This window comes from Thamnophis sirtalis, unplaced genomic scaffold (genome assembly GCF_051295495.1).
Source record: "Thamnophis sirtalis isolate CommonGarterSnake01/CBP01778 unplaced genomic scaffold, rThaSir2_p1.2 scaffold_2, whole genome shotgun sequence".
Classification (NCBI taxonomy): Eukaryota; Metazoa; Chordata; class Lepidosauria; order Squamata; family Natricidae; genus Thamnophis; species Thamnophis sirtalis.
Window position 1 is genome coordinate 35,630,506 of NW_028261382.1, and position 27,632 is coordinate 35,658,137.

At 45.8% G+C, this 27,632-nt stretch overlaps 1 protein-coding gene across 2 annotated transcripts in view; it reads right to left on the reverse strand.

Moving 5' to 3' along the window:
* Positions 1-666: 666 nt before the first annotated feature.
* Positions 667-27,632, reverse strand: part of CAMSAP1 (calmodulin regulated spectrin associated protein 1) — a 33,980-nt gene continuing 7,014 nt past the window's right edge. The window contains exons 3-19 of one of the 2 annotated variants that reach the window (XM_087704776.1): positions 27,207-27,469; positions 26,842-27,003; positions 25,394-25,474; positions 23,527-23,559; positions 19,839-19,980; positions 18,337-18,476; positions 18,137-18,236; positions 16,792-16,936; positions 14,441-14,532; positions 13,290-13,374; positions 9,329-11,750; positions 8,219-8,355; positions 7,434-7,642; positions 7,237-7,339; positions 6,418-6,533; positions 4,865-4,983; positions 667-3,159 (exon numbers count right to left, since the gene is read on the reverse strand). In XM_087704776.1, the coding sequence (XP_087560902.1) occupies positions 2,857-3,159; positions 4,865-4,983; positions 6,418-6,533; positions 7,237-7,339; positions 7,434-7,642; positions 8,219-8,355; positions 9,329-11,750; positions 13,290-13,374; positions 14,441-14,532; positions 16,792-16,936; positions 18,137-18,236; positions 18,337-18,476; positions 19,839-19,980; positions 23,527-23,559; positions 25,394-25,474; positions 26,842-27,003; positions 27,207-27,469 (4,652 nt within the window). In that variant the 3' untranslated portion in view covers positions 667-2,856. The remainder of the gene's footprint in view (positions 3,160-4,864; positions 4,984-6,417; positions 6,534-7,236; positions 7,340-7,433; positions 7,643-8,218; positions 8,356-9,328; positions 11,751-13,289; positions 13,375-14,440; positions 14,533-16,791; positions 16,937-18,136; positions 18,237-18,336; positions 18,477-19,838; positions 19,981-23,526; positions 23,560-25,393; positions 25,475-26,841; positions 27,004-27,206; positions 27,470-27,632) is intronic. The other variant, XM_087704778.1, reaches the window with a different exon arrangement.

Consider the following 27,632-nt stretch of genomic DNA (forward strand, 5'->3'; position numbering starts at 1 on the left):
TGCAAGAGAGGAATTCACATTCGTTTAATAAAAGGGGTTTTGTCGGGACCAAGATTTTGCCTTGTGCTTTTTGGGGAAGCCTAGGTCGGAACACAAGCCAAGATCATAAAACATTTCCATCACTCATAAAAAGATTTCGTTTCCTTTGCTTTTGTTACAAAGAAAGTAGATCTCTTTCTCCAGCTTACTACAGACAAGGCATTAATCCCGTTTGCGAGACATATTCAGCAATAATTTATAGTGGCCATTCTCAATCTGTGGTCCAGGAACCTCTGGAGGGCGGGGGGGGGGACTATGTTGCTACGAAGGCTTGAAAAAAAATGTGATTTAAATCTGGAGTTAAGTCCTGGGGAAACGTGGCCACCAACGGTATTTAAAGGAAAAGTTGAGAATCGCTGAGCTCTATAGCTAACTCACCCTTTTAGGCCAAAATGAAAAATGAAAAATAAAAATCCATGTACAACGGTTAACATGTTTTGAAACTACGGCATTCAAATTATAACTGGCTTTGGGAAATAATAAATAATAATATAGAGCCCGTGACATGCAGGAATGTTATCAAACACAGCTTTCAAACCTTGTGCATATGTTGACACACGCTTAATCACACACACGCACGCGCGCATACACACATACACAAATATAAAATGCATGGAATAACCAAAATCGGATGATGACCTTTATTTTCAGTGCTTCCATAAAATAAATATGTCGTATATCAAACAGTGAGGAAAAAAAAAATCAAGCATGAAAAAGCATGTAAACCAAAAGAAGAAGAAGGAGAAAAAAAAAAAGAATTGCTCACAACCCCGTTGAATCCTCTGAATAGTTTTAAGAAACGAAGCCTTATTTACAAGGTTAATCGACTATGGAACAAAATTTACAAATCTATTTAAAACAAACGCCCGAGGGAAGGAACGGCCAACAACGGGAGACCATTCCGGTTCCCCAACCCCTCTTACTAGCTTAGTGTTAAGAAGGCCGTTTCTCGCCTCGCTCTATACAAAAGTCATTTTGCTCTCCCATTATTCTTCTTCTAGGTTCATAAATAAGGACGCCCAGGTGTGTGTTTCCATCTCTCTTGTTTGTCTCTAGTGTTAGAAAGAGCGTCTCAAAAAGGTCTTCAAGTAACATTTCAAGTAGAAGTAAACATGTGCAAACTAAAACCTTTGTCAGAATATATATATATATATACCTATTCCTTTTCATACTTTACTACTTGGATATATATAATCTCCAAGTAGTAAAGTATGAAAAAGAATAGTTTGGGTTGAAGGCTACATAATTTTTTTTTTATTGTGCCTTCCAAGGGAAGGGAGAAAAGAGACAATTTAAAACACATCATCCTCTAAGCTTCCTGCATCATTAAGTCCCAAGGGTAAAAAGGATTTGGTTCTGGTTGGTTTTCTGTAAGGTGAAAACACAGACAGGTTGAAAGGTTTCAACTCAAAGGTTTAATATTTCAAGATGAAAAGAGAGGGGAAGGGGGGGGAAAAACAACCAACACCCTAAAGCCACTTTTGAGCTTTCAAACCAAACACCGAGATCTGTTTTAAAACCTTGCCCGTCGTAGGGGGGGGGGGGAATCGGTTGGCTTTTTCTAGACATCGTCATCCCATCGCGTCCGTCCCCCACTCCCAAATTAAAAAGAGCTCCCGCAGAAAACTTAAAAAGGGGGGGAGGAAATAAAGAAGGGGAGGGAAGGAACACACTCCTTCACAAGAGCATGCTGCTCATCCCGCAAAGGACAGACAGACAGACAGACAGACAGGAGAGGACAAAGTAGCAGGGCCTGATTTTAAACATGATTATTATTGTTATTAATATTTTAAAAAAAGCATCGTGAATAACTTGAGTGCAACATTCGACGGAGAGTTAAACGTGCTCGGAGTGGAGGGGGGAAAAGCGCTCCGCTATTTCTAGGGTCCGTCCAACAAACGAAACGAAACGGGAGGGCGAAGGGAGAAGACGAGGATACGGAAAATTGGAAAAATCCATTTGTTTTGTTTTGTTTTGCCATGTGAAGTTTCGAACAAGCTAAATCCAGCCAATAGCACCTCTCTGTCTCTTCATGATTGTGTTTTGCTCTAAGGTTCGCAAGCGGTCACAATTTTTTTTGCATATGTCCTCTGTCTCCGTTCTTCATTTGTTAAAAAGAGAGACTGGTTTTGACATCTGTCAGTCAGTACGTAGGACCAAGGAAGGGATACTGTAGGTAAACTGAGGCGAGGAGTGGGCGGCAGGCTGGGCTTCCATTCTCCAGAAATGAGAGTGTGACTTAACATTGGCAGTTAAAATGCAGTTGGGTGTGAGATCCTTTAAAAGGAATCCAGAAGGGAAAAATGGAGGTGGGAGGGGAAAAAATTCCATCCCGCCTCCTGCTGTTCGCTTTCCCTTCCTAAACTGCCGCTTTGCCAACTTCTACACGGCGTCCTTTGATGTATTTATTTTTCTGCAGGAAGGTTGAATCGGGAAAAAGGGAGGGGAAAACGAGGGATCCCAAGTGGTACCAATGAAGAGCTTCAAGTTTTTTAAAAAAAGAAAGAAAGAAACACCAGTACATCCCCAGCTTCAGGTCTGGTCCATCGCAAAAAAGCCGCGAGAAGCCAGCGATGGGTGTAGCGGCCGTTTGAGCATCCCCACCGAACCGAACCAGCAAATCAGTCGCGTCCCAAAGAAAAAAAGGGAAACATTCAAGTTGTTCGTTCACACTCTCCTTGCATCCGTGATTTGAAAAGCTGATTTTTTTTTCTTGGTTTATGGTTGATGATGGTTCTGTTCGTCGGATACCCTCGGCATTGAAATCTAGCCCCGTTTTGTTGTGTTTTCTAGTGTTTTTGTTGTTGTTGCTTAGTGTCATTTGCGGTTCTGGATCTTCTTTGGCACGGCGGGTCGCTTGGATTGCCACAAGTGGTTGTGAATCGTCAGCGCGTCGACGCTGACGGACATGGTTTTGGCCGGGATCAGGTTAAACTGCTTCCTGTCCGAACTGTATTTGTACAGCTTGTCGATCATTTTCTTGGTGATGTTCTTTGGACCCGTTCCGGTCAACTTGTAGATTTCTTCGGTGTCAGGATGGTAGCAGTAAAGTGCTCTGAACTGGCAGCCGGCGTCGCGGAATAGGATGATGTAGTGGTTGGCTTCGCTCTTTTCCAGCTCCTGCAGGCAGAAGGGGAGAGATTTGAGGGCCAGGAAAAGCTAAGGGTTCAAGGAAGGTGGGGGCCCTTTTGGTTGGGTTGGTAACGAAGAGAGAGCACAGCTAACTGCCTTCTAGCCCTGATGGTGTTACCTAGTTGGGTCGTGAAATGTCTGCAAGAAAACAACTGAGCTCAGAGAGCATCAAGGACCCCACGGTCCACCTCCTCCTCCTCTCCACACATCCCACTTCCTTCTAAAACTGATGAGGCTACCTAGTTGGGTCATGAGAGGTCTGCAAGAAAACAACCGAGCTCAAGAGAGCATCAAGGACCCCACAGTCCTCCTCTTCCTCCTCTCCACACACCCCACTTCCTTCTAACACTGATGAGGTTACCTAGTTGGGTCATGAGAGGTCTACAAGAAAACAATCGAGCTCATATTAAGACTATGTTAACACATAGTTAACATAGTCTTAATAAGAACAAGAATGTATTTATATACGGTGGGGTTTTTTTTTTTTTTCCCCTTGGTTTATTTTACTTTTATCAGATCAAGCAACACTCGAATAAAGGCATACACCAAGGAGGGAGGTAGAGGGAAAGAAGAGGGAGGAGTAAGGAAGGAGTAAGGGGAATGTAAAGAGGGTGTCCGGGGAGTAAGGGGAGAAGGAAGGTTTGAGGGGAAAGGGAAGTAGGAGGGGAGTGTTAGAGGGAGAAAGGAAAGTTGGAGGGGGTAGATGGGGTGTATGGAGGATGAAAGGGTTAGGTGGGGTTGTGAATGATGAGTTGTGTTTTCTTTTTATTTGTTCGTTTTATTCCCCTTTTCTTTTTTTTTCTTTTCTTATAGTAAATACCCTGTATATAAATGATTGCAAATGGAATGTGAAAATTGAATAAAATATATTTAAAAAAATCGAGCTCAGAGAGCATCAAGGACCCCACACAGCATCCTTTTCCTCCTCTTCCCCTTCCCCTCCTCTCCACACACCCAACTCCCTTCTAGCACTGCGGATGTTACCTAGGTGAATAACAAAATGTCTGCAACAAAACCACCAAGCTCAGAGAGCACCAAGGACTATGCAGTTCAGTCCTAAGGTACAAATATTCTCTGCTATTGGTATTCAGGTCATCATGCAGACCTAAGAGATTGGCCAGGAGCTGTTCTGACCGAGGCTTCCCAAGAGCGTGAAGCAAACTCCTTGTCCCGACAAAAAACCCTTTTATTAATTGACTGTGATTTCTGCTCATTCACATCCAGAAAAGTCTTTCAAGGGAGGATTTATGGTCACAGACCTTTATCAGTCTTGGAGAGCTGCCAAGCCGATCTGCAGAACTTGGCAAGGAGTCTCGGAGAGTCACGAACCAATGAAGCGAACTGATTGTCTCCTGCAAACTCCACTTCCCTTTCGCTCCTCTTTTGTTTCCTCTGGGAGGGGCCATTCACCGTCCACCTGTGGCCTTCCTCCCAAGTCGACCCCTGTTCTTTAGCTGTTTCCTATTTTTCTACTTGCATTTTTTACATGCTTTCAAACTGCTAGGTTGGCAGAAGCTGGGACGAGTCACGGGAGCTCACTCTGTTACGCGGCACTAGGGATTCAGACCGCCGAACTGCCGACCTTTCTGATTGACAAGCTCAGCGTCTTAGCCACTGAACCACTGCGTCCCTTATGGCAGATGACATTATACTGATGACCAACTGATTCCCAAATCCCTGAGAAAGGACTCACCTCCAAGATAGAATTCTTATGAGGCTCATTCACTTTTCCAGCAAGGCAGCAGTGGGAGATGGCGTTGTGGATGATGGACTTGTTTGATTTGCTGCTGGGCTCCTTAAAGAGCTTTGGGCCTGGTAAGAGATAGCAACAGCACATAGACTTATATACCGCTTCACAGTGCTTTACAGTCCCCTCTAAGTGGTTTAGAGAGCCAGCCTCTTGTCCCCCAAAAATCTGGGTCCTCATTTTACCCACCTCGGAAGGAGGGAAAGCTAAGTCAACCTTGAGCCAGTCAAGATCGAACTCCTGGCAATAAGCAGAGTTTACTACATTCTAACCACTGCACCATCACAGTTCGCAATGCAGCATCCAATCAGCTACGACAATAGCAGTTAGACTTATACACCGCTTCACAGTGCTTTCACAGCCCCCTCTAAGCGGTTTAGGGAGCCAGCCTCTTGCTCCCCAACAATCTGGGTCCTCATTTTACCCACCTCGGAAGGATGGACGGCTGAGTCAACCTTGAGCTGGTCAGGATCGAACTCCTGTTTACTACATTTTAACCACTGCACCATCACAGTTCGTAATGCAGCATCCAATCAGCTACAACAATAGCAATTAGACTTATATACCGCTTCACAGTGCTTTCACGGCCCCCTCTAAGCGGTTTAGGGAGCCAGCCTCTTGCCCCCAACAATCTGGGTCCTCATTTTACCCACCTCGGAAGGATGGAAAGCTAAGTCAACCTTGAGCCGGTCAGGATCGAACTCCTGGCAGTAAGCAGAGTTTACTACATTCTAACCACTGCACCATCACAGTTCTAATGCAGCATCCAATCAGCTACAACAATAGCAGTTAGACTTATATACCGCTTCACAGTGCTTTCACAGCCCCCTCTAAGCGGTTTAAGGAGCCAGCCTCTTGCTCCCCAACAATCTGGGTCCTCATTTTACCCACCTCGGAAGGATGGAAGGCTGAGTCAACCTTGAGCCGGTCAGGATCGAACTGCCAAACTGCAGGCAGCAAAATTAACCTGCACTACTGCATTCTATAACCACTGTGCCACACCACGGCTCATAGTCGGATGGTTTTGTAAGCAGGTAAAGCATTAATTGCATCAAATGAACCAGGGGTAGGATTCTCTACAGTTCAGACTGGTTCGGGCGAACTGGTATCTTCGATGATCAGCTGGGAGCGAACTGGTTCACTCCGACAATCAGATGGGCCTGCCAGCCTGCTACACTGACCTATATCTTCTCAGCTGATTTGTGCGGCAGAGCAGCCATATCCAAACTGTGTTACTCCCCAGCAGTAACGTGGAAATTAAGTATTCTTAAAACTGTGCGCACGCGGGCAAAGCGAGCGATCCCCAACCCGGTTCTTTAACCGGCAGGATCCCACCACTGAAATCAACCCTTTAATAGCTCCACCCACTCGCCCACCCTGCCCGTTTGTTTCAAAGGAGGTGGCCAACTTGAAATCTTCCGCTCAGCAACGGCATTTCCCTTTGGGCGAAGGATCAAATTGGGAGGCTGTATAGACACTGCTGAGATCCATCCCCTCACCTGTATATTCGGCCACTGAGGCAATCGAAGAAGCGGTCGAAGTGTTCTCCCAATCTCGCTCCATATTTCGGCTTGGGTTCCTGCTGAGGATGGGCAAGGATTCCATGGACTCCACTCTGTCAGGGGAAACACAATCCCATGATCCTTATTTTGTTATTATTATATTAATTATACTATACTATACTATACTATACTATACTATACTATACTATACTATACTATACTATACTATTATTATATTATGTATGTGTGTTCCAGTATAACTCTGGAGCGCCTCCAGCAATTTCAACCAAACTTGATACACAGATGACTAACCCTCTGGAAACAAATACTGGGGGGATAAGACACCCCTGGTGTGTGTATGTGTGTGTGTATTCCAGCATAACTCTGGAACGCCTGGTCCGTTAAGGAGAGCGAGTGCGGTGTCCTAGAGCGGCAATTGTTTGTGATGTCAGTTCCTTCGAAGCTTCCTCTGGAAAGCCAGCCGTGATGTTCCCCCTCCAGTGGACCAACGGGGAAACGTGTGATGGATTTGGGACAAAGTGCCAGGATCGTAGACAGGCAGGAAAGAGGAGCACATGGGAGGGGGAAGGGAGAGGGCAGAGATTATGGGCATGGGAGTAGGGGGAAGAAAGACCCCTCTCAATGGCTCCATCCCTCTTTTTATTTCAAAGGCTGTGAATTATGTTCATTCACAGCCCGTAATGAGTCCCAAATAGTTTGTAAAGAGTCCAACAGTAGGCTGCCAAAGTCTTTCGGGATAAGGCTGATAAGCACCCACCTTTATGTCACAAACTTTCTCTTTACAGGTCCGCTTACCTTTGGGAAGGTGTGCCTCCTGAATGGATGCTCTCTGGCTCAGTGGTCGCTGCAGAAGCCAAGGACAAACTCGATCCCGATTGGGCGCTGCTCAGATTATCAGCTGACCAAAAGAGCAAAGGCGGGAGACATTGTCAACACATAAGAAACCATTCAGGGCTTCACCAGATCAACTCAAAAGTGGGTCTGTGCCTTACGAGTAGAGGAGTACTTGGTCCCCGAATCGCTGTAGGATTCCTCCCGATGGACCGATTTGGGCCGTGGCTTCTTCGCTTTGGGTCTGGGTTTGCCCAAGCCCTGTTCTTCCAAAATCTGCTGCTGCTTTCGCCGCAAATACTCTTGTTTGATTAATTCCCGGCGGGCTTTTTCCTCTTCCTTCCGCAGGCGATCTTCTTCAGCTTTTCGCCTGCAAAAGTTAAGGAGGGATTCTAGACTCTCAGAGGAGGTCAAAGGAAATGGTGAAGTCGCCCACAACCAGCTCAAACTCAAGGCCTGGGGGCCGAATCCGGCCCATAGGCTGCTTAGACCTGGCGCGCTTGGGCCGCCCTGGAAACAGCAAAGGAGTGGGCTGCGGTGGCTCTGCCAGCAAAAACGGAGCTCGGGAGGGCCATGCGCGACCATCCCAGGCTCCGTTTTCAGCTGTGACAGCCTCCTGCAACCCACTACCAGTGAAAACGGTCCTGAGGGGGGCTACATGCAGCCCCCCCCCGGTCCATTTTCACTGGTATACGACTGCAGGAGGCCATTATGGCCGAAATCAGGCCCAGGAGCCCGTTTTCATGGCAGAGCACTCAGGCTACGACAGGCACCTCCAACGTGAGTGACATCATGCTGGTCATACCCACCCTATCCCGTCCCGTCCCCCGGTCTCCCTGAGGTCAAACACAACCCTGATGTGGCCCTCAATGAAGTAGTTTGAGACCTCTGTTCTACATATTTCTCCTTTCTAAAAGGTGGGGGGGGGAGAAGAGAAGTTATTTACCGAGCTTCGTCCCTTTTTTGCTCAACTTCTACCTCCAGCTGCTGTTTTCGAAGCCGGGTCTCTTCGGCCTTTCGCTGCTGTTTTAAGAGAAAAGCGGCACGTTTCTTCGCCAGCTCATCTTCGGCTTTCTGTTCATCCTAGAGGGGCAGGGGGAGGAAAAATGTCCAAATATTGCCTGGATCGATACGGACAAAATACACCGACGGCAGTGTGATACACCTAACAGATGGGGACTGCAGCCAAGAAATGAAAAGAGGCTTGCTTCTGGGGAAGAAAGTGATGGCAAATCTAGGCAGCATATTAAAAAGCAAAGATATCACCCTGCCAATCAAAAGTGTGTCTAGTCAAGGCTGTGGTTTTCCCAGTTGCAAAGGATGGCTGTGAAGGCTGGACCATAAGGAAGGCTGAGTGCCAAAGAATGGAGGCCTTTGAATTCTGGTGCTGGAGAAGACTCCTGCATTGAGTCCCTTGGACTGCAAGGCCATCCAACCGGTCAGTCCTAGAGGGGATCAACCCTGACTGCTCTTTAGAAGGCCAGATCCTGAACAGGAAACTCAAATCCTTTGGCCACCTAATGAGAAGGAAGAAGGATTCCCTGGAGAAGAGCCTCATGCTGGGAACAATGGAGGGCAAAATAAGAAAGGGACGGCAGGGAAGGAGGTGGCTGGATGGAGTCACCGAAGCAGTCGGCGTGAAATTAAAGGGACTCCAGAGGATCGTAGAGGCCTGGAGGAACGCTGTCCATGGGATCGCGATGGGTTAGATATGACTTTGCAACTAACAACTACAAATGAAAACACTTTTGACTGCAACATTACATAGATACATTTCAAGCAAAACTGGCCACTGACACCCCTGTGCGATTGATTGTTGTCAAACGTGGGTGGACAGAAAGCGACAACTTAACTCCGAAACCATTTCCCAAAACACACAGGTTGCCACTTCGCTCCCAAAACATTTCCCTCCCAAAAAAAACCCAAACGTGCCAATGAAACAACCATGCAGTTATATATAAAAAGCAATAATCTGCTCCTTGCATGCTCCTTGTCTCCAAATATAAGAGGCGGGTCTGGGATGCAGAATGACCCCAAATTGGTTTTTAGATCTTACCTTGAAGAAGAACCCAAAGCCCGACTTCGAGTCCATTTCGTTGATTAAATCGGAAGCGTTGCCCTGGATTTCCACTTCTTCGTCGTGGATTTTTAGATCCGAGAGGTCCACTTCGATAAGGCTGCCTTTGCCCTTGGATGGCTCTTCCACTGAGATATTCTCTTTGCCCGACGCGTCGAAACGAGCAAGGGGGTGAAAGTCCTCTACATTGCTGTTCTCATCCTTGAGGGCCTCCGAGAGGACGTTCGTGTCCCTGGACGAGGAAAAAACGAACGCTCCTCTCTGATTATCGTCGCAGAGCCGGTAACTCTCAAAGGGGAGCTTCTCCTGCGGGGCGCTACCTGGGCCCAGGTTATTTTCAAGAGCGGTTTCGACCGGCGTCTTGGGGGAATGGTTGGACGGGAACTGTCTCAAGTGGGGCAAGGTGTCGACACTGGGCGTCGGAGTCTTGATGCGAGGCGTGGTATGAGGACGGTCCTTGGCCACTTTGAGTTCGGAGGGCCTTCCCGAACGGGCACTCCGCCCTTGACCCAGCCGGGGCGGCTTGCGGAGGTTATTGGTGCCGGGCGGGGAGAGGGGCTCCACAAAATGGACAGGGGCCTTTATTTTTTGGTCCTGAGAGCCTCCTCGGGTTGAGGACAGGGTGGGGGCCTTCATGAGGAGCTCCTGCTGCTGGGAGATCTTCAGGATGGCCTGCTGCAGGGTGCTGATGGTCTCGTTCAGCTTTTCAATGGAAAGGTCGCACTCGCTGAGATCGGCGGAGTCTATGTTCTCTTCCAGCAGGGCCACCGAGACCCTCTTGCTTTTCTCGATTTCGTGGAGGGTGGGCTCTCTGGAGATGCTTTCCTCCACGAAGCCGACCGTCTCCTGGACCTTCCCTCTGGGAATCTCGTCGTCGCCCACCACCGCCACCTCCTCTTTCGTGAGGAACGCCTCCGTTTTGGTGCTCAATGTGTCCTCCTCCAGGCCTTCCCCGTTGTGGCCGGAGAACTCTTTGGCGAAATGTTCCGGCTTCGGGGATGGCGAGATCTCCGGCCCTTTCCCTTTCTTCACCACGTGCAAGAAGGCTGCCTTGCTGAGCTTTAGCCTCTGCCTGGCGGAAAGCGCCTCCACTTTCTTCTTCTGAGCCTCGATGGCTCTCCGCTTCTCCTCCAGCTGCATGTGGAGCTGGACCAGCTCGGATGCCAAGAGGTTAGCGTTGTCTTTGCTCTGCCTGGGTGGGCTCTGCTCCCGTCTCTGTTTCCAGGTGGTGAGCGGAGCCAGACAACACTCGGATCCATCCGGGGTGGTTTTCTGCGAGCTGCTGGTGCTGGATTTCGTCTCGTAACTGTTCAGCCTTTGGAGCTTCCTCTCCGCGAAGCTGGTCATCCGGGCACTCCCGCTGGTCATGGAGACACTGCTCACTTGGGAAATGGTGCTCAGGCATGGGCTGGAGCGCCCGCTGGCGTCGTCTTTGTCCTCGTGCTCCTTGACCTTCATGTCTTCCTGAAGCTTGGCAGATTCTTCCTCGCCGATGTACTTGGCGATCAGAGGGTGCTCCTCGGCGGCCACGTCTTGCTCGGCTTCCTCCATGTCTAGGATGGAGGAGTCGGAATCCTGTCTGACCATGGTCCACGAGGTCTCCGCCCGGTGGGAACTGGGGCTTTTCAGGTAACTGAGGTTGGTGACGTGGCCGCTAGAGGCGGCCTCCTCCGCTTTGGCGGCGTGCAGGAAGAACCCTGCAGATGCCCGCTCTTGAGAGGAGACCTCCAAACTGCTGCTTGCTTGGGGGCAAAAGGACTCCATCCTGACGTCTGAGTGATGCACAAGTGGCTCTGCTAAACTGGGACTCGCAATCACGGTTAGTTCAGAACTAGAGCCCAGGTTAAAAGTCCTATTAAGGCTGTGATCGCCGTTGGCTTTCTTACGGGCCAAAGCCGCATGCCCTTCGCTCACTCTCTTGGGCACGTAACCTCTGGCTTTCCCTTCTCCGCATTCGTCCTCTTTATTGGTGACTTGCTTCTCCTTGGCTGGCCGTAAAACAGCAGGCATTAGCGGTTCCAGGAAAAAGCTCTCCTGCTTACTTTCCGTTGCCTCGCTCGGGGATTTCGGCGTCCAGGCGGTGCCGACAAAGCCCGGCGAACGAGCCGGCGGGGCGCACTGAAGTTCCAGGCCACCATGGTTCGGGGTGGGGCCGGGGCGAATGATGGCGATCAGTTCCTCCTCCTCCTCGTCTTCTATCTCCACGTTGTTCAGCAAGCTTTTCCCGCTGCTTTTCACGGGGGCGGAGGGGAGCTGCTGCTTCGGGGTGATGTTGACGATGTTGGAGGCCAGGCTGTCTTTGCTGATGGATCTGGCCAGGCTGATGCTGTCGCCGGAGCTGGGGTCCGCGTCACTGCTCGGCGCGTGGTGAAGACCAAACGGTGCGGGTTGTGAAAGGGGCCTAAAAGAGACAACTATTAGAAGTATGCTTTGGGGAGAGGAGAGAACATATCCATCCACCCATCCATCATATCTATCTATCTATCTATCTATCTATCTATCTATCTATCTATCATCTATCTATCTATCTAATCATCGATCTACCTCTCTATTATCTATATCTATCTATTATCTAATTGTAATTTAATAAATTTATATGCCGCCCAATCCCATAGGACTCCGGGTGGCTTACAAGTACAAGAGTAAAAAGATAAAAAGTTAAAAAACAGGGAAAGAGAAAAACAGATTTAAAAGCAACACACCATACACTCAATCTAGGTGGGGCTGGACCTGGACTAACTAACTAACTAACTAAGTGTCTATCTATCTATCTATCTATCTATCTATCTATCTATCTATCTATCTATCTATCTATCTATCTATTATCTCTACCTACCTACCTACCTACCTACCTACCTAACCTACCTACCCACCTCTCTATTATTTATCCATATCTATCTATTATCTATATCTATCTATCTCTATCTATCATCTATCTATCTATCTATCTATCTATCTATCTATCTATCTATCTATCATCTATCTATTATTTATATCTATCTATCTATCTATCTATCTATCTATCTATCTAATCTATCTAATCTATCTAATCATCTATCTATATAAACTATCACTCTATCTTTCTATCTCTTTATGTACATCTACCTCTATATTGATGGGACGCGGTGGCTCAGTGGCTAAGATGCTGAGCAAGTAGAAAAATATAAACCACCTTTGGTGGGAAGGTAACAGCTTTCGGGGTTTAGTCATGCCAGCCACATGACCATGGAAACATCTTCGGGCAACACTGGCTTTGAAACGGAGATGAGCACTGCCCTCTACAGTCGGGAATGACTAGCACGTATGTGTGAGGGGAACCTTTACCTCTCTCTCTCCCACTCCCTCCCTCCCTATCTATCTATCTATCATCTATCATCTATCTATCTATCTATCTATCTATCTATCTATCTATCATCTATCTATCATCTATCATCTATCATCTATCTATCTATCTATCTATCTATCTATCATCTATCTATCTATCTATCTATCTACTATCTCTCTCTCTGTGTATATATATATATACCTATCATCTATCCATCTTTATCCTCTCTCATCTTTTCCCCATCTCTCTCTATTTCTTTCTTTCTCTCTTTTCTTTTTTTTCTTTTCTTTCTTTTATTAAATGTATTGGCCAACCAGCTTACCACAGGGTAACTCTGGATGGCTTACAATATTAAAAAAAAAAAAAAACTTATTTTATCAAACAGAGGACAAATTAAAGAGAAAAGAACATGGTTGACCATGTCTGGGCTAATAAAAATATACTTCCGGTATTTATTTATTTTCAAAGCCTTACAGGTTTACAGAGAGCCACTGAAGTTTGCTGCCTTTAACAAGTAGCACTCGGGGATTTGAAATCTGTCACTGATTATTTGGTTCAACTTCCATGAAGCCATTTGAAACAGGCCTGATCCGCAAAGCACCTGGCAGTGGTTACCTTTGCTTCTTCTCTGGCCACGCAAGGATCGAATCCCGAGGCTGCCCGTCTGTCCGGGTCAAGGAATTAGACCGATGCAGTTGGTCTAAAATTAAAAAAAAGAACCAAGAGATCACGCAATGTTTTTAACAAAGACGCTTGCTGATTTTTTAAATCCTTTTAAAAAACCACCTGTATTTGTTCTATTTATATAGTGGCCTGCTCAACACGCAACTCAGGACAGCCCAAATAAACTAGTAAACCTCAAATTACATCCAGGTAAAAATAACGCAGTGAGCTAATAATAGATACATGAAAACGTAAGGACATAAAGCAAAACCTCATCCAACAGGATTGTTAACCCTTCCTGACCCGAGGTCGGGGGAGGCAGGGGGGGGCTGGGGGTGGGGTGGGGGAGAGAGATAGACCTTTAATGCCTTTTGAAAGGTATTAGAAGCTCCCAGGAAAGTAACCAGGGCAGATGGAAAAAGTAGAGGTGTTATAAGGGCATATTATGTCAATCACCCTTATTAAGCAGGAGGACTTGTGTGGCACCTGACCTCTGAAAGGTCATTCCCCCAGGGATTAGACCCAGCTGTCCTTTTTTTTTTTAAAGGCCTTCAAGACATAACTTGTCACTTGATGTGGGGTGGGAGGGGTCAGGAGATATGCAGAGGTTGCATTTAAGTTCTGGCAAATTTGCTTCCCCCCCCCCACCCCCCCGAAATTGCAGATAAAATGAGTGTCGCTGTTCCCTTGTTTCTTATGTTCTTTTTCACTGTTTTTGAGCCTCCTAGAAGAATCCTGAAATTGAAATGGGAGAGAGGAAGGGAGGGAAGGAGGAAGTCTAAGGAATTGTAAAATTTTGAAATGCCCTTGAACAGGAAGGAGGGAGGGAAGGAAGGAAGGAGAATTCTATAATTGTAAAGTGCCCTTGAACAGGAAGGAAGGAAGGAAGGAAGGAAGGAAGGAAGGAAGGAAGGAAGGAAGGAAGGAAGGAAGGAAGGAAGGAAGGAAGGAAGGAAGGGAGCATCCTCAGGGGCAATATTAAAATGACTAGATGCCCCTTCAGCAGCCATGAGACCTTCACCCATCAAATATCTCTCTCTCTCTCTCCCTCCATCTCAAAAGTTACTCTCCATGAATCACAGGAAGGGGATTCGGGCTATTACCTGACGGGTCTTCCCCCTGTACCGTCTTCTGTTGCTTTTGCCTTAAAGGCAGCAAGGGGTGCGACGGGCTGAAGGCGGAACTTCCTTTGCCACTGTTGGAAAAACACATCAGAGGGTCACCCAGTTTTTTTTTTTAAAACAGGCTTTCTTTTCAAACACAAGGGGCAAGGAAACCCCCGTCGCTCAACCCCTTCCAAGCCTTTCTCCCTAAATGCCAACCCCAGCAAAAGAAAAAAAGAGAGAGAGAGAGAGAAGCAAGGAAGCTTCTTCTGAAGTTGACAGCGCACGTGGTCTTAAAATGGAGCAAAGGAAAGGAGTGAATAAGAATCTAGGCCTCTGGGGATTCTTTCTTCAAAACTAATTACTGTAAACTCGGCTAGGGAGGACGAAGCGACTGAGACAGGAGGAACGACAGGCCGGCAAGGTCACCGCGCGAAGCGGTTCAAACGCGGGACGAGATTATCCCAGAGGAAAGTAGGACAGCCCGAAAGCCCAAATTATTTGGGTCAAGATGTAACGAGTCAATCCGGGAAATAATTTCAGGGAACAGCTTTTCTGCCGAATGGCTGAAACGGGGAGCTTCTTAAACTCCCCTTGCCCACTTCGTGTTCTTGGCTAGGTTAACCTGGGGTATATTTCTTCAAAGTGTGACTGTTTTCAACTCAATTAAATTTGCCTCTTGACTTCTATCCTTTTCGGAAGTGTCCCTTTGGAGACGAGGGTTTCCTTTCCCGATTTGTATGGGAGCGATGGAGGCGAAACACGACAGCCAAGGAATAGAATAACAAAGTTGGAAGGGACCTTGGAGGTCTTCTAGTCCAACCCCCTGCTTAAGCAGGAAACTCTACACCACTTCAGACAAATGGATATCCAATCTCTTTGTAACATCTTCCAGTGTTGGAGCATCCACAACTTCTGGAGGCAAATTGTTCCACTGGTTAATTGTTCTAATTGTCGGGAAATTTCTCCTTAGTTCTAGGTTGCTTCTCTCCTTGATTAGTTTCCATCTGTTGCTTCATGTCCTGCCCTCAGGTGCTTTGGAGAACAACTTGACACCCTCTTCTTTGTGGCAGCCCCTTAAATATTGGAACACTGTTATCATGTCTCCCCTGGTCCTTCTTTTCGTTAAACTAGACATACCCAGTTCCTGCAACCGTTCATATGTTTTAGTCTCCAGTCCCCTAATCATCTTTGTTGCTCTTCTCTGCACTTTTTCTACAGTCTACACATCTTTTTTACATTGTGGCAACCAAAACTGGTTGCAGTATTCCAAATGTAGTCTTACTAAGGCATTAAAAAGACTTTGATTAGGTCTTCTACCTTGGAGGTCTTCTAGTCAACACCCTGCCTAGGCAAGAAACCCTACACCATTCCAAGCAAATGGTTATGCAATCTCTTCGTAACATCTTCCAGTGTGGGAGCACCCATAACTTCCGAAGGCAAGTTGTTCCACTGATTAATTTTTCTAACTGTCAGGAAAGTTCTCCTTAGTTCTAAGTTGCTTCTTTCCTTGATTAATTTCCATTTGTTGCTTCTTGTCCTGCCTTTGAGTATTTTGGAGGACAAGTCAATCCACTCCTCTTTGGGGCAGCCCCTGAGATATCGGAAGACTGCTATCATGTCTTTCAAACTTTCTCTTATTTCATTATGCTGTTTCATTAGTATAGTTGATGGGAGGGGGGAATGGAAAGGAGTAGGATTGTGGAATGTGCTATTGTTTTCATTCTTTACTAGAAGCCAAGGTCATCTTTTGTCTCCATTCTTTCATACCTGACCAGAAGCAGCTGGGTGGAGACGCCAGCGTGGAAGAGGAAGATTGGACCATGTGATGGATTGTGGGCGTGGGGACAAGATCATGAACTTTTAACTGGGTGGGATTCTGATGTCATTTCCAGAATTGGGATTAACACAGAAAATGTCAGCGTTCCAAGTATCATGTAGAATTAAATCAGAGTCCAAGGCAAAACATCTACCTGCTCGGTCTCCCCTAGTCCTTCTTTTCATTCAACTAGACATACCCAATTCCAGCAACCATTCTTTATATGTTGTAGCCTCCAGTCCCCTAATCCTCTTTGTTGCTCTTCTCTGCACTCTTTCTAGAGTCTCAATATCTGTTTTTCATCCTGGCGACCAAAACTCTATGCAGGCTTCCAAGTGTGGCCTAACGAAGGCATCATAGAGTGGTATTCACACTTCACGTGAAAGGAGGGTGCACACTCCTTTCAGTCTTAAGTGGACAGGAGTAGAGTTTCCATTAAAGTCTAGCACTTCGATCAGAACTAATAGGACATGTTTCGCTCCCCCGTTCTTAGCTTTGAAACCATCCAACTATTTCGGGATATTCGTCATACCTGCTGCACGTTTCCTGCGAGAGTTGACTGGGAGGTTGTACATCGGCTGAACAGGGGACCGCTGGGCTCGGCATGAAACTCCGCTTTGTGGCATTGGAAATGGGTACCGACGGGCGGCTGCTCTTCTGATGCAGCATGGTTTTAGCTAGAACACACCGGGGTTTAGTGTTAACTGGAGCTCCAACATTTTTTTTAAAAAAAGACAACGGAAGAATCTGCTAAGTGTTAAAAAAAAAGATTTAATTTCACAACAGACAGATAGCTTTAACCCTTGTTTCAATTGGGGACGATGTGAGGAGCATGCTGGACCACACCAAGTCCCAAAGGATGCCAGGGCATTTCTGTGAAGCCTGGCACTCTGACAAAATCGGCCATCCACAGACACATAGACATTCCCTCTTTCTCCTCTCCCTCTTTTTCACCAGGAGTGGAATGTCTCCATTCGTCTTTTTTTGGTCAAGAATGAGCCACGGTGGCACGGATGACGTTACCTAGTTCGGTCACGAAACGCCTCCAAGGAAACCAAGCTCAGAGAACCCCAAGGAACCAACAGTCCTCCCTCCTCCTATTTCCCCCCGCAACGACGATCCTCTAAGACCATGAGGGCCAACCAGGCGCCCAAACTGGAGCACACGCTGGAGTGCCTGGAATCCCAAGGCCAGCTGACTGGTGAGCATGCGGTTATAAAGCAGTGCTGATATTTTGTGTGATTTTAATTCTATGCCTCTGTTTATGCAAGAGGACTGTGATGGCAAACCTGGGGCAAGCGTGCCAGAGGTAGCCCAGAGAGCCCTCTCTGTGGGCACGTGCGCCATTGCCAGCTGGTCTTTTGGGTTTCTGGCACTCCAGCACATGCAAAGAGCAGCTGGCCAGCGCACATGCTGGAAATCGGAACAGAGAGAGAGAAGAGAGGGAGAGGAAGAGAGAGGGAGAAAGACAAGAGAGAGAGAGAGGAGAGGGAAGAGAGAGAGGGAGAGAGAGAAGAGAGGGAGGGGAAGAGAGAGAGAAGAGAGGGAGGGGAAGAGAGGGAGAAAGACAAGAGAAAAGAGAGAGAGGAGAGAGAGAGAGAGAGAGAAGAGAGGGAGGGAGAGAGAGAGAGAAGAGAGGGAGAGGAAGAGAGAGGGAGAAAAACGAGAGAGAGAAAAAAAGAAAGAAAGAAAGAAAGAAAGAAAGAAAGAAAGTCCCAAACCCCTCCTCTTTAGCCATTTTCAGCCTCTTGACCAATTTGCCGTTTGGGGAACGAAGACGACTTGAGAATACCCATCAGGGTAAAGACAGGGAAACCAATTCCACTGTAAAATTCCTTCGCTACCGTCAACAAATCCTCCCAGCCCAAGCGACTCACCACCATCTTTGACTTCTTGGAAGTCCCTGGGACGCACAAAATCCGGCTTGACATTCTCAAACCACCAGAATAATTCGGCAATGAAAACCATAACGTTAGCCTAGGGAAAAGAAGAAGGGGGAAAAAAATGAAATATAAACCAGATCGCCTGCACATTATTTGAGAAGCGTTTTCGCCGCCTTCCCCTCTCTCTTTCTTACCTTTAGAACTAACGGGGCATACAACATATCTTCCAAAGTGAGGTAAAAGCATTTGTTCAGGTACTCATTGGCAAATTCTCGGAGCAACTGGATGTTGTAGATGCTGTCTGCAATTGATGTTACCTCTTTCAAGCAAATTTCTAGGAATTGGAAGGAAGGAAGGAAGGAAGGAAGAAGAGAATTACCCAAAATAGCCTCTCGGTTTCCATGGCTCCAGACAGAGGACATCATCAGGAGGAACTTGACACCGATTGAAGGCTGCAATATTAAGATTTCCCAGCCAACAGGAAGTAAAGAAATTCTAAGACTCAAAACGCTGAGTACATCCAAAAAATGCAGGGGCTCAAGGTTGACTCAGTCTTCCGTCCTTCCGAGGTGGGTAAAATGAGGACCCAGATTGTTTGGGGGCAAGAGGCTGATTTTGAAAACTGCTTAGACAGGGCTGTAAAAGCACTATGAAGAGGTATATGTCTAAGTGCCATTTCTTTCTTTCTATCTATCTATCTATCTATCTATCTATCTATCTATCTATCTATCTATCTATCATCTACCTACCTACCTACCTACTAACCAACCAACCAACCAACCAACCATCTACCTACCTACCTACCTACCTATCATCTACCTACCTATTGTGGTGGCATAATGGTTAGAACGCAATATTGCAGCCTAATTCTGCCCACTGTCAGCAGCTCGATCCTGACCAGCTCAAGGTTGACTCAGCCTTCCGTCCTTCCATGGTGGGTAAAATGAGCACCCAGTTTGTTTGGGGGCAAGAGGCTGACTTTGTAAACTGCTTAGAGTGGGCTGTAAAAGCATTATGATACGGTATATAAGTATATAAGGGCTATTGCTAAGTGCTATATATCCACAGCCAACTTTCCACGGCCAACTCGCCCGCAGGATAAGATTTACACAAATATCAAAGAAATGGTAGAGTGGTATCGTTAAAGAAAGGGGGCAAAAAGAGGGGCACAATGAAATAGGCAGTCCCCTCTCGCTTTGGCATCTCCTAACTTTCAATTTGGGCAGGATTTGGAAACTAGGTGTCAGGCCTGCATTTATATTCCTTTTAGAATTTTGGCCTGCCATACTTTCTCTTATTTCATTATGCTGTTTCTTTAAGTATAGTCGATGGGAGGGGGAATAGAAGGAGTAGGATTGTGGAATGTATTGTTTTTCATTCTTTATTAGAAGTCAAGATCATCCTTTGTCTCCGCACTTTCACACCTGACCGGTGGCAAGTTGGGCGTAGACGCCAGCGTGGAAGAAGAAGATTGGACCATGTGATGGATTGTGGGTGTGGGGACAAGATCATGAACTTTTAACTGGGTGGGATTCTGATGTAACTTCCAGAGTTGGAATCCCACAGTATGATGCCAACATGCCTGTCTTATTAAATTGGAACTTTAAGCATAGTTTTGCCTTCGACTCTGATTTAATTCTGCATGGTATTTGGAACACTGACATAAGGTTTCTTTTAAACTCTGTTATCGACGTACCATCAAGCTTCATTTGTTCGGGGCAATAATAATGGATGACAGCCAGCAAAGCAGCCCCATCGCTACAATCCTTCATCAGGTCTTCAAGTAATGGGAAAAAGGGCAGCTGTCGGCTCGAGAGGTGATCTCGGCGGTAACGTACCTGAGGAAGGAAGGCAAAACCTGTGAGACTTCCCATCCCATCTTTCATAGCTCATGGGTTTTTTTTCCCCCCCACCCCACAACCCTCGAGGCCGAGTGTGATTGGCCCAAAGTCACCCAATGAGATCCCAGGCTGGGTTAGAACTCATTTTTTCCCAGGGCTCTTATTAAAATATTTCTGCCCTGATTTAAACCAGTAACTTTCTATTTTACAAGGTGTTATAATCCTTTTGTTCATACAAGCGGTTGGTTTTGTAAACAACTTGCTTGCTAATTTTGGAATCGTCTTTCTAAAGGCAGACCCTGCACAAAAGCCAATATTCTTAAGAATACTATTCTTTTTAGGCTAATATTCTTAAGAATACTATTATTTTTAAGCTAATATTCTTAAGAATACTATTCTTTTTAGGCTAATATTCTTAAGAATACTATTCTTTATAAGCTAATATTCTTAAGAATACTATTCTTTTTAGGCTAATATTCTTAAGAATACTATTCTTTTTAAGCTAATATTCTTAAGAATACTATTCTTTTTAAGCTAATATTCTTAAGAATACTATTCTTTTTAAGAAACACACCAATATATATATATATACACACACAAAGTTCAGAACAGGCAAAAGGTTTGTAATCATCTAATTAGTATTTGCATTACAATGGTATACCTCTTTCTCCACCCACTACCAACACATACTAATTTAACTATTAATCTGATCCTTGGTAATCCAAATCAACAACTTACTTCACTTGTAAGCTGCCCCTGACAAAATAATTAAGGCGACCATTTCCAGCACTTTAATTAAGCATACAAAACCTCCCCATAGAGTCTTCGCACATTATTGAAATATATCAATACATTAATTTAAACTTCAAAGGTCACTATATAATATTGCGCACACAAAAAAGATGCAACTGAAAGCTCCACCAGTTTAGCAGGAAAAGCACAATAAGTAAAAAAAATATATGCAACACTTCATAATATTATATTGAGATCTTGAAGGTAAAGGTTCCCCTCGTGCATATGTGCTAGTCGTTCCCGACTCTAGGGGGCGGTGCTCATCTCTGTTTCAAAGCCGAAGAGCCAGCGCTGTCCGAAGACGTCTCCGTGGTCATGTGGCCGGCGTGACTGAATGCCAAAGGCGCACGGAATGCTGTTCCCTTCCCACCAAAGGTGGTTCCTATTTTTCTACTTGCATTTTTTACGTGCTTTCGAACTGCTAGGTTGGCAGAAGCTGGGACAACTAACGGGAGCTCACTCCGTTATGCGGCGCTAGGGATTCGAACCGCCAAACTGCCGACCTTTCTGATCGACAAGCTCAGCGTCTTAGCCACTGAGCCACCGCGTCCCATTGAGATCTCACAACCTTTTAACTGATACTTACCAGAGCGATAACCGCTTTTCTCGAGAATAGCCCAAAACATAAAACACAAACTTGCCATTCAGCTAAAAAAGGCCATCATGTCCCCCGTAATGAAATATTTGAGGAAAGCTAAGGCTGAGAAATTATTTTTTTGCCAATCGATCTTGCCTGCTTGAAAAGCTCTGAGCAGAACAGAAAATGCAATGTTATGGAACCAGTATCGAATTTGAAAAACTGGTATCAGCTAGGCAAGAGGGAAGAAGCTTTGCCAAAATCTTGAAATCATATTGCAAAAAAAAAAAAGTATTGAGGAATATAACTTAATCCCCAAAGGATTAAGGGTCCCCCCTTTGAACATTTGAATTGCTATCCTTTTGCAAAGGTTTCCTTTTCACTCACCCTGAGGCTTTCCACAAACTGTCGTGTAATGGGAATCATACTGTACCATGGAGCATAAGTCACTAGATGTATTATGCACTTTGTAAGGCGTGCACCATATCGGCGGTCTTAAACAAAAATGATGGTCATTCTTGCAAGCTAAAAGGTGGCAACCGGAAATCGTATGTAATTTCAATTTAATCATCTTCTTTTAACGACCCCCAATAAGCCCTTGCTGGGTGGAGTCTGGGCAACTGAACGGAGCTAGCAGAGTGTTTCCTGGCCGGATGCCCTTCGCTGTTGCCAATGCGGAGTTTTGTTCGGCAGATATATTCTCATCGTACCCAGAGAGAGAAATGTCTGCTTGATTTGAGAGGCGAGAGCTCCAACCCTCGGCCCCAGCACCACTCGTATAAATTCAATTTAATGTTATCTTAAATTTTGAGCATGATTGTTTCCCACAGTAAGGTGAACCGGTGGGTTTAAAGTCCTCGCTCTGGCCCCTTCTGCTTTCGCATGCGGGAGCAGCAAAATAGGAGGTGAGGTTTCTATTGCAGGGCCTCCTTATGGTAGAAGATCAAGGTTAAATCTTGAACTCTCAACTTCATTTGGGAAAGCCTAAACTGTGCTTAATTTTAGCGATCATAATGAACTGGAAGGACTTTTGCACGGGGAGGCAATCTTTTTGTACGCTACCTAGTATAGTTTGGGAGGGAGAGAATTTGCTGACCTCCGCACGGTCTTCCCTCACAAAAGGAAGGGATCAACGGACCATTATAGCGGAACGTACACTGCCCGCTGTGCTAAATAAACTTTTTAAACCCGATGTTTACAAGGTGGAGGTGGCCTCGGGCTGGCAGTAACTTTTCCAAAAACTCAAACCACCGCTTGCTATTCTTAATTAGCATCGGATGCCCTGGTGTTGTAATCGGTCCAATGCACAATTTATGAAACCTTAAGCACTCTGTCAATAACACTGCTCAGAAACGGGCTATTCTCTACTTGATTTAGTCTCCATCCATTGTTTCATGTCTTCTGGAGCTTTGGAAAATAAGCTGACCCACACTTCTTTGTGGCAGCCCCTCAAATACTGCTATCGTGTCATCCCTACTCCTTTTTTTCTCTAGACTAGCCAAACCCAATTCCCACAACTGTTCTTCAGACATTCTTAGCCTCCAGGTCCTTCTTCATCTTAGTTGCTCTTTCTTGTACTTTTTCCAAAGTCCCAACATCTTTTTTTTAAAATCTAGTGACCAAAACTGGATGCAGTATTCCAGGTGTGGTCCTGCTAAGGATTTATAAAGTGGTGCTAATACTTCAAGTGATTTAATTTTGATTTAGTGAACCGAGATGGTAATATGCAACAATTTAGAGGGAGGGATGGATTTTTACTACAACTAGGTTTTCCAAAACAAGCTATGTAAATCCAAATATACTGACCAAATTCCCTTATTTTCAGGGAAGGAAGCCCCGATTACTTTAAACTGACCAGAATTCATCTTAATGAGTGCAAAGAAGGAATCTTTCGAAACAGAACGGAGAATCTAGAGAGTTTCGTTTCTAGAGTTCCGCCATCGGCAACCGTGAGATCTGCCTAGTGATGGATGCTACCAAGTTACAGTACGTAGAATTGTGAAATGAAATCTTAAAAATCTTTTCTTTGTTAAAGAGAGAGGAGCCGGGAGCCGAGGAAAACGTTGCGAAACGGTGGAAGGCGGGCGCTTTGAATGGAAGCAAATCAAAAGACCGATGGAAAGCCGATGGGTTTTGGTGGATGACAATTCTGCGTACAGAATTAATTGACTTACAGGCACTAATTTCCAATACCATTTGGAAGGAGACTGTTCGGGAAGCAGGGGGGGAACGGAAAGGTGGGAACAGGAGAGGAACATCGTCAGAGCATGTTACAAGCAAACTTTACATGAGCCTCACCTCAATACGGGCCGTGCTTTCATATTGCGGATGGTTTTGACAACACGGGAAAGGTGGGGTTCTTTTTTTTTTTTTTAAGACTCAAGAAACACATATTTAGAGGTTTTGCATGCATAGAAATCTCTTTAGGAGCTCGCTTTGACTGTGCAATATGAAAGTTCGACCTCAAGCCTTTTCCACACCAGTTAAGAATATCTTGGCAGGACTTAAGAAAATTGCACGCTCCACTGTGGTGGAGCCTGTTGTGTCGTGCTTCTCAAATATTCTAATACTGGAAGTGTAAGGGCACACGTTAGTAACGTCCACTACTCGAAAGGAACGAGAGAGAGGAAGGATTGTGTACATGCAGTACTAATTCTTCTGAATAATTCTATAGGTCAGTGGTTCTCAATCTTTTTTTCACCGCGGGCCACCAACCCCCCCCCCGCCCAAGACTTAAGATTTAAATCATAATATTTCTCCAAGCCTTCGTGGGAGGCCCTGTGATATCGTGGCCCCCCCAGGAGTCCTTGAACCACAGGTTGAGAAATCACTGCTATAGATGTTACTTTCCTTAGTGCTTGAGAAGATCCAAATGGCATCAAATCAAGGGCTGTTACAAATATAAACCTACAAGGTCTTCTCAGCAGACAGTTAAAACCTCCCACTCACCTCTGTCTCAAGACTACATCCCCCCCACCCCCCCACACACAAGATGAAATATCAAAGCTTAAACAGGATACAATTTTAACAGGCATTGTTTAAAAAAATATCTGGAAAATATGGTGAATATAAAGTAAATAAGGTATAAAATAAAATGTAGGACGCAAAGAAAAACTTTTAAAAGGGGACTGTCACAGGAGCCCACAAATTCAATTCATTTTGAAACCATGGCACCTCAACAGAGCTTGACTGAAACCTCATAAGTTTTCAAATCACTCCATATGGAAGGAAGGAAGGAAGGAAGGAAGGAAGGAAGGAAGGAAGGAAGGAAGGAAGGAAGGAGGTGAAGGAGGGAGAGAGGGAGGGAGGAAAAGAGGAAGAAATGAAGGGAAGGAGTAAGGGAGGGAATTAAGAGCATCAGGAGAGAGGGAGGGAGGAAGAAAGGGAGGGAAGCATCAGAGCGTAAGGGAGGGAAGGAAGGAAGGAGGTGAAGGAGGGAGAGAGGGAGGGAGGAAAAGAGGAAGAAAGGGAGGGAAGCACCAGAGAGCGGGAGGGAGGGAAGGAAGGAGGGAGGGAGGGAAGGAAGGAGGGAGGGAGGGAGGGAAGGAAGGAAGGAGGTGAAGGAGGGAGAGAGGGAGGGAGGAAAAGAGGAAGAAAGGAAGAGAGGGAGGGAATTAAGAGCATCAGGAGAGAGGGAGGGAGGAAGAAAGGGAGGGAAGCACCAGAGAGCGGGAGGGAGGGAATGAAGGAAGGAAAGAGAAGGAGGGAGGGAGGAAAGGGGGAAGAAAGGGAGGGAGGGAGGAAGGGAGGGAATTAAGAACATCAGGAGAGAGGGAGGGAGGAAGAAAGGGGGGGAAGCATCAGAGAGCGGGAGGGAGGGAGGGAGGGAGGGAGGGAGGGAAGGAAGGAAGGAAGGAAGGAAGGAAGGAAGGAAGGAAGGAAGGAAGGAAGGAACAAAGCAATTTTGTAGAAGAGGTGCAAGACAGGATAATAAATTCTATCAATATAAGCGCCAAGACAGATGGAAAAAGAATGAGGTCTGCTCCCAAGTCCCACCCACATGAATCAATTAAATGTCCCATTTCATCTAATGTGCTTTACCTTTTGATGACCTGGGCTTTCCAGTAATTGCTGTTTTAATTTAATCTCCTTTTCCGTGATCTCTCTCATCTTTAGGTTCACCTAAAAGAGCAGAGGGGAAGAGAAAAAAAAAGGTAATGAGGGCAACTGTATTCCTTTCCCTGATTTTTGTTTTAACTGCCTAAATTCAGGCACTTTGTCATTTCTTCCTTCTCAATCTCCCCAGGGGGGGATTCTGGCTATCCACAATTGCGTGCTTTACTCTCTTTTTCTTACAACCCAATCCAGATGGCAATCAAATACAATTAGCAGCTTCAAATTCCTAGCAATATAGAGACTCCAAACACACACACACACACACACACAATTCCAGATATAGGCACCCTCTCTAAGTCACAAATCAATCCCCAAAGCCGTAAAAACAAAATTACTCCCAGACCTAAGTAAATGGATTTTCTGTGTTTTATTTCTAACCCAATTTCTAATGCCTTTTCGAAATTAAGTCCAATACTTCTGGCCACATACTTATTTTCTGAAATATAAGCATGAGAAGATTTTTTTATTTTTTTTTGCACTCAGTTTTTGGACCTCTTAACTCTCTTGCTCCTGGCTAATTTTATTTATCCAAGGTTTATGTTTATCCAAGGTTTATCTTTCCTGCTGCTTAGAATCAAGGTGACTTTTCTTACAGAGTTAGGTAAAGTCACAGCCTAGAAATGCTTTTCTTCCCCCTCGCTCTCATAATAATAGATAAAGGCTTTTCTTCCCCTCGCACATCTGTGATCATCGTTCCCGACTCTGGGTGGCGGTGCTCATTTTTGTTTCAAAGCCGAAAAGCCAGCGCTGTCCGAAGACGCCTCTGTTGTTATGTGGCCGGCATGACTCAACGCCAAAACCAGGGGTGGGATTTGGAGGTTCTCCAAACCGGCCATAATGTTATGTCAGAGTTTGTTGCATAAATTCAAATCCAGAAAGCACACACAGATAACCGATTCAGCTGGATTCATTAACTTCTCGATATGCATAAGAACAGATGAATAAATGTACAATACCAACAGGTGGTTCTTCCAAGTAAACACAAGGCAGGAACACTGTTCCCTTCCCACCAAAGGTGGGTCCTATTTTGCTACTTGCATTTTTACATGATTTCGAACTGCTAGGTTGGCAGAAGCTGGGACAAGTCATGGGAGCTCACTCCATTACGTGGTGCTAGCTCAGCGTCTTAGCCACGGAGCCACCGCGTCCCGAATATATTATTAGGAAAAAGGAAAAAGCCGTGATTTGATGTGAATGCCTTTTTTTACCGTAGCAGAGGGAGTCAGAAGTCAAGCTTCCGACAAGCTCAGCATCTTAGCCACTGAGCCACCTCGTCTCTCTCATAATATTAGTAGACGCAAATTGTACCCTGCTTGCACGCTGGCGTTTACCACTAACCAGGGATTTCCACATCAAATTGACTCACGATTTACCTTGTTGATCCAGAATATCATCGCATCCTCCAGATCGTAGGGCAAATCCTTCGAGGCACTGAACGTGGAAAAACACTTGACGCTGGCCACGACTTTCTCAATGCTGATCATCTCCACGGTGTAGGCCATCATGAGAGCATCAATCATTGCCATGTGAGGACTCTACAGGACCGGGAGAGGGGGGAAAAAACCAGACGATGCTTGATTCAACCCTTTGAGAAGGTTGAAAAAAAAGAAGTTGGCTAGTTTAGGAGTGGCAAAATTTCAGGGAGGGGACAAGTGGGGGAGGATCTACGAGGGGAAACCAAGACAACGAAAGAAAGGATGGAGTTGTGGAGCTCAACTCCTGGTTTTCTGAAGCTCACCATTTTGATGGGTGCGGAGCTGAGATCGGATTCAGACACAGGGGTATCATCGCTCTCCATGACGTAAATCCCTTTCCGGGAGAGCGCCTGGATGACCGAGTGGTGTCCCTGCAGCATGGCCACCTGGTCCCCCTTGAGAATGAGGCTGCAGACGCGGTAATACAGCTCACTGGATAACAGCAGCTTGAGGACGGGCGGCTTAATGTGCTCCTGCTCGTACTGGTCTACATAGAAGGGATCTTTCAGGTCCTCTGGGATGTTGTCTGAAAGGAGAAGAACAAGCAAGTTCAGAGAGAGAGAACGGCTGTTGACACCACAAAGCTGGTTGAACCGGCAACTTAAAGATGTAGCCGACTGTGTGTGTGTGTGTGTGTGTGTGTGTGTGTGTGTGTGTGTGATAAATCCTTATATTAAAGATTGTTGTAA